Genomic DNA, 9,930 nt, shown 5'->3' with positions numbered 1-9,930 from the left:
TTGCGCCTTTCCTAGAACTCTCTTTGTAGCCCAGGCGGGCCTCAAACTCACAAGAGATCCACCTGCTTCTGCCTCCCAAGTGCTGGGATTAAAGGCATGCGCTACCACCACCTGGCTTATTTTTATGAAATTTGTTGTGACTCAATTATACAGTTTTCAAGCACGAACTTTATAAATGACAACACCATGGCTATAATGCCCTCAAATCACTGCTCCTCAGAATGGCTGAAGCCTGGCGCTTTGCAACTCCTTTAAGGAACAAATCACCACTTGAGGAAGACCTCTTTGGACTTCATTTCCAGTATCTGCTCTGCAAAAGAATTAGTGTAATTAAATGCTAATAAAATAGTAGTGTGGCTTAACTTATGTAGTTTATTTCATTAACATTCTGAATTTTAAAATTTAGAATATGAAAATTATTTTCTTGTGACAGAAATAAAAGTTTAGCTCCATAACCACCCATGTGCCAGCAAAGGGTCTGCCATTAAATCTCCTCCCCCAAGTAAGTCCCCATACCTGGGTACTTCCATTTGACCACTGAACAGCAATAGAAATATGCCACTAACAATTTCAGTTTAAAAAACCAGAAAGCAGACTTAGGAAAGTGGCCATGTCAGAAACAGTTGATATGATTCTCATGGAAAATGTGTCCTCATTTTAAAAGATAAACCTTAGAGAAAGTCATGAAGTGGTCTGTCCAAGATCACATGACTGATCAGTGGTAACATACTAGAGACCATGTGGCTTTCTTCAAGGATCTAATGCATTAGGAAACAATCTGAGAAAACTGTTTTAGTACCACAACTAATAACTTCTCAGAGATAGTGCTGGTAATACAGAAGAAAGGCATGTAAGTATCCATTGAGAAGAGCTTTAACTGAAGCTGGAATCAGCTGGCTTTAGCTGAGAGAGCCTGCTGCCAACTCTGCCAAAATGATTCTGAGAAACTTTTTAAAATTTATTATATTTGTGTTTTAATTTTACACTTCAGCCATGGGTTTCCCTGTCCTCTCCCCTCCCACCCCCGCCCCCACCTTCCCCCCAGCCCCACCCCTCCATTCCCATGTCCTCCAGGGTCAAGACTCCCCTGGGGATTCAATTCAACCTGGTGGATTCAGTGCAGGCAGGTCCAGTCCCCTCCTTCCAGGCTGAGCAAAGTGTCCCTGTGTAAACCCAAGGTTCCAAACAGCCAGCTCATGGATTCTGAGAACTTAATGTGGAATAAAACATGAGCACCAGTGCTCCTCAATCATTCCATAACTGAAAAGTTTTCTGTATAAGTACTTTCAAGTTTGTCATATTTCTGTTGTTTTTTTGAGATAGGGTTTCTCTGTGTAGCTTTAGAGTCTGTACTAGAACTCACTCTGTAGACCAGGCTGGCCTTGAACTCACAGAAGTCCACCTGTCTCAGCCTCCTGAGTGCTGGGATTAAAGGTGTGCGCCACCACTACCTGGCATGTTTGTTATATGCACAGGGTAGACTATAGGATCTAAACACAAACTAACTACTTTATTCACTTCCTGCATGGCCACTGACAAATAACCACATATAGGTTCCTAGTTCTGGAAATCAAACACCCAGCTCAGACCCACTCCACAAAATACTACCCATGACCTAGGCAGATTACCGTCTCTCTATCATGGCTCCAGATCCTGTCCTCCAGAAAGTAAGGCTATGTGGAAGAGCTCACTTAACAGACTTCATACTGCATCCTCTCACAGCTAGTACCTAACAGCCTTGTGTCTGGGAAACTGGATGCTGGGAGTTCCTAGCACTGGTAGCTAGTGAGTAGCTCACCACACCTAAACTGCTTGCAGAGTATGAGTGATATCTACCATTTTTCCTTCCTGTGGGAATGGAACTGATATATATCAGAAAGATTACATAAATAGTCCTCAACCCATCAAATCTTGATAGTCACCAGTGAGCTTTCCTGGGAACCTGTCATATGTCACAGCTGCCCCTAAACTAAAAACATGTTCTCTGTGATTCCATAGTGTGATCCCTGGGGGCTCCATCTGGTTCCCTCTATACTTCATCTATTTGCCTTTTCTCTGCTGATTTTATCTTTCTTACTATAACAAATCCAAGCCCTGAGGGCAACCACAGGTATACTTTTAGAAAACTATGGCAAGTCATAAAACCTGGGTATCTTGGGAAATTACCATTTACAAGATAAATAATAGTACTTAGCTCATAAAACTGGAGTAAGGAGTACATGAGTTATGTACAAAGGATCAATTCATGTAAGATGTATATAAGTAAGTTATAAGTACTTTTAAAATAATGTTAAAAACTGAGACAATACATGTGAAATTATTAACCCAAGAATAGTGATACACATTTGTAATCCCAACACTTGGGAACCTGAAGCAGGAGGATTGCATATATGAGGCTTACCTGGACTATGCAGCAACACTGTCTCAAAAGAACAGTAAAGAGTCACACAAATAAAAAGTGACACTATTATTTTTAAATGACAAATATTATTGACTGCATATCATTGCTATTAAATATGCTTACTGAATATAAGAACAGCTCAATTCTAAGTATTCACTGGGGTACCAGCTGAGCATAAGTAACATTTGGTGTTTTTTCCTTTGTGAGGGAAAAAATGTTCCAAACAAGATAAATCTTGGTAATATAACTACATTACCCAATAACCTCTAGATGGAATCAGGGAAGGGAGAACAGTAATTGGAGGAGAGGTAAAAAAATTAACAGAACATTTCTTGGAATAAAAATAGTATATTTGAGTTTTAAATTTTTTCTTTATCCTAGAACTAAAATATAAGGTTGCACTTGTTTTGCTAAATATTAGCAGCTCAAAAATGCTTCAGAAAAACTGAATCTCTAATAACTGCAGAGCATTATAAAAAAAAAACTTATCTGCTAAGATCCTACTGCACTGCTCAAAGGGTGGGAAGACTTGAGTTCTCATAAGGGTAGCTGCACTGGGTCACATTTGGTGGCAAAGGAAAAGTACGTATCAGAGAGCCCAGAATGCAAACTACCATGGTGAATGATCCCATCTGGCCTTACGTTTCATTTCATTCTTATTATTTCACCTCACTTATTTATTTTTATTTTATATGCATTGGTGTTTTACCTGCATGTATGTCTTGTGTGAGGGTGTCAAACCTTGGAGTTACAGACAGTTGTGAGCTGCCATGCAGGTGCTTGGTCTCCTGGAAGAGCAGTAAGTGCTCTTAACCACTGAGCCATTTCTCCAGTCCCTCTTATTTTTCTAGTATGACTTTCTCTACTTTCTTAAACTTTTTAAGTTCAACAAGTAGTTCCCAATATTTGAGATACACCCACATGAGCCTCCCATTTTGGCGCTTGTTGGTGTTCCAGACATCTCCACAATGCTTATCGTGCTTAAATATGTCAGATAAGCCAGCTGCCATGTCTAGGTCAGCAGCCACAGGATCAACAGACGAGCGCACCAGTAAGTTCTTCTCCAGGTCTAGCCTTGTACTACGGGGGAGGATCAGGCTGCAGTAGATATTTTGGCGTTCCACGAGAGCTTCTGCCACCTCCTTCAGCACGAGCTGGGCTCTCCTCTGCCAGTTGCCCTCTTCTTCCAGGCACCTCAGATACATACTTCTCAGAGGCTGCAGCTGGCTTTTTTCTTGCATTACCTGAGCTCGTTCCTGTTCAAGAAGCTTCCTTTCTTCTGCCAACTTACGCCCCTGAGAGATAAGGGCTTCTCGAAAACTAGTTGTTCTATTTTGCTCCTTTTCCAATTCCAAAGACAGCTGGGCAACAGCTCGCCGATGTTCTGAGATCACAGCATGGTATTTAGCTTCAAGATCCCGTTGGAAAGCAGTTGTTCTCTGATGATACGCTTCTCTTGCTTTTTCTATTTCTTTTTGGGATTCCCTAGACCAAATCCAACCTGACATGAGGAAGAGATGAGGAAGACACATGAAAAGACACAACTAAAATCCTAAGACTACTTAGGGAAAATATATAAACAGTAATGATAGCATTTCAATAAAAGCGTAAGAATTCAAAAGTACCAAGCCATTGAAATTTTGCAGATAATAAAATAGGCAAAGTTCTTATCCTAAAGTCAGACCAGTGCTAGGTACATAAAGCAGTACATTCAATGTCTGTGTTCTGGTATCTAACTTCTATGGCTGGAAAAATTTATCACTGTTTTGTTTGTTTTTGAATCTATTATTTATGTGCTCTGCCTCACTGCTTCATGACTTACTGCCAATGTTTAAAAAATAAATATTGGTAGGCTTCAAATATTGTTGGAAGTCACACTTGGGTTTACCTAGTTATCATCTGTTTAAGTCTGGTGGGTTTGCTATAATGTTTTACAAAAATAAGGTGGGAAAGTTCAACTTAGGTTGGATTTGGTAGCAAGAACTTGTAATCCTGGTATTTGGGAGGCTAAGAGAGAGGAAGATTCCAAACTCAAGGCCAGCGTGCCCAAATGTGCAGGTTTCAAAGCAAAATAGTCATACCAAAGCCCAGGAAGATCAGATATTTTAGTGTTATCTGACAAAGACTTTAAGATAGTCACATAACTTCATACTTCCAGTTATATAGTATTATACATCAATTGGTTCCTAGCTGAGTGGTTATTAGGTTTCAGAGGAAACTGTGGCTATGAAACGATAGGTGTTCCTTCATAATGTGACGTAATCTTGCCTGTGCCAACCATAAGATCCTGAGTCCCACATGAGTCTGCATGAGGTAACCACTAGGGGAAACTGATTAAAGGTTGATCTCTTTGTGTTACTTTTTACAACTGTATGTGGTCTACAATGGTCTCAAAACTGTCTCTTTTGACTAAACTGAGTTGTACTAAGTGATTAAGCTCAGTATACCAGACACTTCACTTTTTAGATCTAAGACAGTTTCTTTTCTACTCAAGAGAAGGTGGGAGAGGGAGGAGGCAAAGGAAGAAGGGGAGAATGAACAGAGAAATAGGGACTAAGAAGACAAAACAGAGATGAGGAGCTCTAAGCCTGCCAAAGAGTGCCAAAGACAGGCACTCTTTAAGGTAAGAATTGTATTAAAAATTTGAGGCTATAGATGTAACTCAATGGTAGTGTTCTTGCCTAGTATACACAAAGCCTGGGGTTTGATCATCAGAACCACAAAAGAAAGGAAGAAGAAAGAAGAAGGGAGGGTTGGCCATGAAATTTAAATCATCAGAATATAAGTAGATTCTCATCCATCAGTGGTTGTTAGTCAAGTAAAGCATTCATTCACCTGCTGTTACTTCCAGATCATGATGAAGGCTAGTTTACATCTGCATGTTGCAATACATCTTCTCAAGTATGTAGTAACACATTTTAAGAGAATCCTTGTAAGAATACAAAGTTAAAAATTACCTCTAGTCTAGGCTGTCCTGGCACACACCTAAGCTGAGGCATGAGGATTGTGAATTTAAGGCCAGCATAGTGAGACTCCGATTTAAAGTAATAAAAACAAACAAACAAACAAAAAAACCACAACAGTTATCCCTGAATACATTATTTAACCAAGATAATTAATACAGAGACATAAAACATTCTTCAATCCTTCTCAGGACAAAAAGTATCAACTTGAACATCCAAAAAGGAAAAGCAAGAATTTGGGAGTTATGAGTTGGTATTAAAGCTACAGACAATTCTGAAAAATACAAGGAAAATGAAAGGGCCTCTCTCATTTTCAAAGCTAACTCACTCACTCAAAGTGACTAACGCCATTAATGGATGAGAATCTACTTATAATAATTTGATTTTAAGGCTTTCAAGTCACTCACAGAACCACAGTGATAGATGCCTTTTATGTTGAACAGTTAACTGAAAGAGGATGAAAGGCAGAAGCCTTTAAACAGCACCCTCTGGGATGGATCCGGACTGCCACCAGTCAAATCCCTCTTCTTCCTCCATGGCAAACTTTTGAACTGAGAAATTCAGGCACATAAAAAGCTACTGTATAAAAAATTATCACTATACATAGGGCACAGTATTTGCTTTTCATTTATTGAATCATCAGTTTCTCATATTCTTAGATGACAACCAGAACCACAAAACATGAAGAAAATATAAACCAGTTCTTCTACACCAGTGATCTTAGGTGAAGATAAAGTTAAGAGCCAGGGTTTTCTCAAATTTTCTTTCACTACATCCACAAACACATATGCCCATACCTACTGTAGTCTATAACTGGTAAGAGTCTCAATGGTGTTCAATCAATTTAAACATGAGGATTTCTAGCCTGCAAAGTAGTTTTCATGGGCAAACTCACCCAAATACCGGACTTTTAAAATACTAAACATACATCCTAGCTGGTTTTCTTTCAGGTCAGTTTTTCTGTCCATCCCAAAGAGAGCAACTAAGGCAAAGAAGTCCCCTTAGAACCATGAAGCAATGACAGAAAGCTAAAGTTTATTAAAATTTAACCCACACCAAATGCTTTAGTCTTATTTAATCCTCACAATGTACTGAGGCTTGATAAGCTACCTTCTAGAATAGGTAAACTAAGGGTCAGAAAAGCTAACCTGTTTTGGGATATTTGTTCACACTGTATGAAGATGTGTCATTGTGATTGGTTTAATAAAAAGCTGAATGGCCAATAGCTAGGAAGGAGAGGTTAGACAGGAATTCTGGGCAGAGAGAGGAACTCAGGGTATAAATCTAGGTGCAAGGATTTCACCAGCAAGATGTGGAGCACGTTGGATCTACAGAATGGAGGAGAAGTAAAGAGCCACAAGGCAAAACACAGATTAACAGAAACAGGTTCATTTAAGTTATAAGAGATACTTGGAAACAAGCCTAAGCTAGGGCCAAGCTTTCATAATTAATAATAAGTCTCTGTCATTATTTGGGGGCTGGCAGTCCAAAGAAAGTCTGACAAGAAAGTCCTATTACACTAACCCTGTCACAGAGTTGCTGTATAGGGAAAAACTGCACACTGTATTGGTCAAGTCTTAAAGCCAATCTTTAGGGTATCCAGCCCCTACAGCAACCTACCCCTGGCATAATTTTGGATCAGGAAACAGAGATGTCAAAAAAATCGTAACTTACGAAATGCTGCCAATCCCAGCATTGGCACCAACAGGGCATAATTCCACTTGCTTCCATCACCCCCATCAGCCCTGGAATTGGGCCGGATGTTCCAATTTGGAGGGTCGTTTAAGTTATTCATGGAGCTATACCTTGAAGAAAATAAAAAACATATTAATTATATAAAAGGAACAGAGTACAGCTGTTATGATTATATCATCTCTATAAACTTTTTAGTCAAGAAAATATTTTTTCAGCTCTAGGTGCTACACAATACTGCATTCTATGTGATTTCAAGAAGTCACAAAGTAGTGTGAGAGATATGTCTCAAAGTACAAGCAAAATGTGATAAGTTCTCCCTTCATTTTTAGATGTATGGTTGTAATGATTAATCTTATGTGTCAATATGACTGAGAGAAGGCACCACAGCATGCCTAGCTAACTGTCTAAACATAATTCTAGATGTGCTTTAAAAGTGTTTCTGTATGACTGGTAAGCATTTGAGTGCTTATACTGATTACTTATAATAAATCAAATGTTCACTTACTCTATACATACTATCATAAGCCCTAAAAAATTATGGTTGACTATGAACCACACATATGATAGTAGTTATATTGCCTAGTAATGTCATAGCAGGCTCAGCTTGGGTAAGTACACTCTGGCACTTACACATAGTTGGAATCTCCTATCAACACATTTCTCAATCTGTCTCCATTGTTAAGTAAAGCATTACTGTATATGTCTCTGTAAAACTCTAACACATACATAGACAACTCAATAAAAGTGAATCTACAATAGACATTTGCTTCATATGAGCTGGGTTTTGAAGAATGAGCAGCTTTCTACAGACAAAAATCAAAGGAAAACTACTTACATGCTTGTCATGATCAGGATTATAGAAATCCCTTGCTTCACTTCAGGGTATAACTCCCAAGCTAGGTGGGAGACCAAGGTTAATATGACTCTACTAGTTTACAAAATGCCTATACTTGCCAGGCATGGTAATGCATGCCTGTAACCCCAGCATTCAAGAAGCAAAGAGACCCTGTCTCAAATAAATAAAAATAAAATCACAAAGTACCCATACTAGACGGGTGTTTTCATAATGTAAAGTCGTAAGAACATTTAACTTGCTTATATGTACCCTCACAAATGTAATAATCACAAAACTGTTAACAGGGATGCATGTAAGAAATAAGGAATTCAATATGATAAAATAAAATTTTTTTAATGTTTTAACAAACCTTGTTTAACATATAAAGATATGAAGTATGATGAGCAATAAATATGACCATAAAATATGGCTCAGAACTTAATGGTTTACAGAAACCATAAAATTAAAAAGCTTGGTAGATGCCTAATTTAAAAAGATATATACTAACTTAAAGCACATAAATTTCAAAAACTTCCTAGTGAGTATAGCCATAGCCCCACCAGACATCAAGACTTGAAGACAACCAAGACTCCCATATAAACTGGTGTATTTGAATATAATCTGCTCAATACTTCAGACTATCTCTAAATCCTCAATACCTAATAAGGTATTAAGGTACTTAAGCAGTTGATATACTTTATTTCCCCCCTTGTTAAAAAAAAACTGTCTGTACATACTCAGAACAGACACAATTTTTCCCAAGTGTGTTTGGTTTTTGGTTGAACCCACCAATAATACAGAACTCTTGGAAGGTCAGCTGTCTTATTTATTCCCTCTACACCAATAACAGCCATATCTAGGTTACAAGGCTCAAGGAAATAATTCAAAATATAAAGTGTTACGCACAAATATGTTCTATTTCCTTATTTATTAGTAAAAAACAAATAAGGAGAAATAAAATGGTAACAACTCATTGTAAACTTAATGAAATAATTCAAAATTATGTTAATAAAGACTGTGCACCAAGAGGATGAACTTAATCTAATATTAAGTGAAAATTCAGGAAACAATTGCGATTTACTGTAAATTATTAGTTTACTTTTTATGCCATTTAATTCTACCAGAAACTTCAGCTATTTCACTAGAAAAACAGAAATACTGTCTGATTCTGACAAATCAGAGCACGTGTACAAGAAGGGACGGTAGTCCTAGCTGTTTGGATGGAAGCCCTACTGCCGTCTATATATACCCCAAAAGGTCTATCCTTTGGGGAAATCCAGCTAGGCACCCCCATGCCACGTTCTGGTCTCACTTCTCCCATTGCAAACCCTTCCCCTCAGAAAGCCGGCCATAGGAGGCTCCTTCCCCGACCACGCCTACAGGCTATTTAAGACCTGGCCCATAGAGCACCAAGTGTGCTCGCGTGTTCTGTCTCCCCCTTTCCCGAGGGCCACCCGGGAGTGCTCTGCTTTGCACTGCCCTGTTTATTAAATCTGGATTTATTAATTCGGTTTGATTTGGCTTATTGCATGGGGCAAAGGAACCCAGCAACCAGGGATTTAAAATTTAGCACGATCTAAGCAGCTATCAGGATGACAACAGGCTGGGACCTGAACTTCCCAGCAGCTGAAACGAAGCAGCTTTGGATATTGTTACTGGTTCAGTATCCTGTCTTCTGCGCTGCCCACTGCAGCTGCCCCTGGTCCAGCCACCAAGGGACCATCCCTACCCACTCCCAAAGTCCAGGGCGGTAGCTCCGGCCCATTCCGTGAGACTCAGAGCCCAACAAAATGGGCTCTTACGGGGCTGAGGTCGCTGCTCCTAGTATCTCACTTCAATCTGTCCGAATCCTCCGACTCTCTCAAAGAACCACCCGATAATCACTTTAAAGACATTAGTACCCACTTACCGCTGGAGCAGAGCCAGCCCATCAGCGAAGGGGACACCTTACCTCAGAGGTACAGCCACCACCGCGTTTGCAGAGCGCAGGCGTGGTGCGCAGGCGCAGAACTTTCCAAGCCGGACGCCGGCGTGGC

General features: G+C 39.5%; 1 protein-coding gene across 2 annotated transcripts; it reads right to left on the bottom strand.

Annotated features, from left to right (window-relative positions):
* Nucleotides 1–3,190: 3,190 nt before the first annotated feature.
* Ccdc127 (coiled-coil domain containing 127) lies at nt 3,191–9,909 on the bottom strand. 2 transcript variants are annotated; one of them, XM_036206973.1, is made up of 3 exons: nt 9,846–9,909; nt 7,039–7,169; nt 3,191–3,902 (listed from the first exon to the last, which is right to left on the bottom strand). In XM_036206973.1, the coding sequence occupies exons 2-3, from the start codon at nt 7,157–7,159 to the stop codon at nt 3,241–3,243; spliced, it is 783 nt and encodes a 260-aa protein (XP_036062866.1). In that variant the 5' UTR covers nt 7,160–7,169; nt 9,846–9,909; the 3' UTR covers nt 3,191–3,240. The 2 variants fall into 2 exon arrangements, with proteins under 2 accessions (XP_036062866.1, XP_036062865.1); XM_036206972.1 differs by having other exon boundaries at nt 9,804–9,905.
* Nucleotides 9,910–9,930: the final 21 nt, after the last annotated feature.

The sequence above is a fragment of the Onychomys torridus genome, chromosome 15, assembly GCF_903995425.1.
Source record: "Onychomys torridus chromosome 15, mOncTor1.1, whole genome shotgun sequence".
Taxonomy (NCBI): Eukaryota; Metazoa; Chordata; class Mammalia; order Rodentia; family Cricetidae; genus Onychomys; species Onychomys torridus.
Note: the sequence above shows the minus strand (reverse complement) of the source record. Positions and strands in the feature narration are given on the sequence as shown.

Bases quoted from the DNA above. Each gene is read 5' to 3' on its own strand.
- Ccdc127 (XM_036206973.1), bottom strand. From the start codon at position 7,159: ATGAATAACTTAAACGACCCTCCAAATTGGAACATCCGGCCCAATTCC. The intron at 3,903-7,038 runs GTAAGTTACGAT...TCCTCATGTCAG, and splicing joins GCTGGGATTGGCAGCATTTC to GTTGGATTTGGTCTAGGGAA.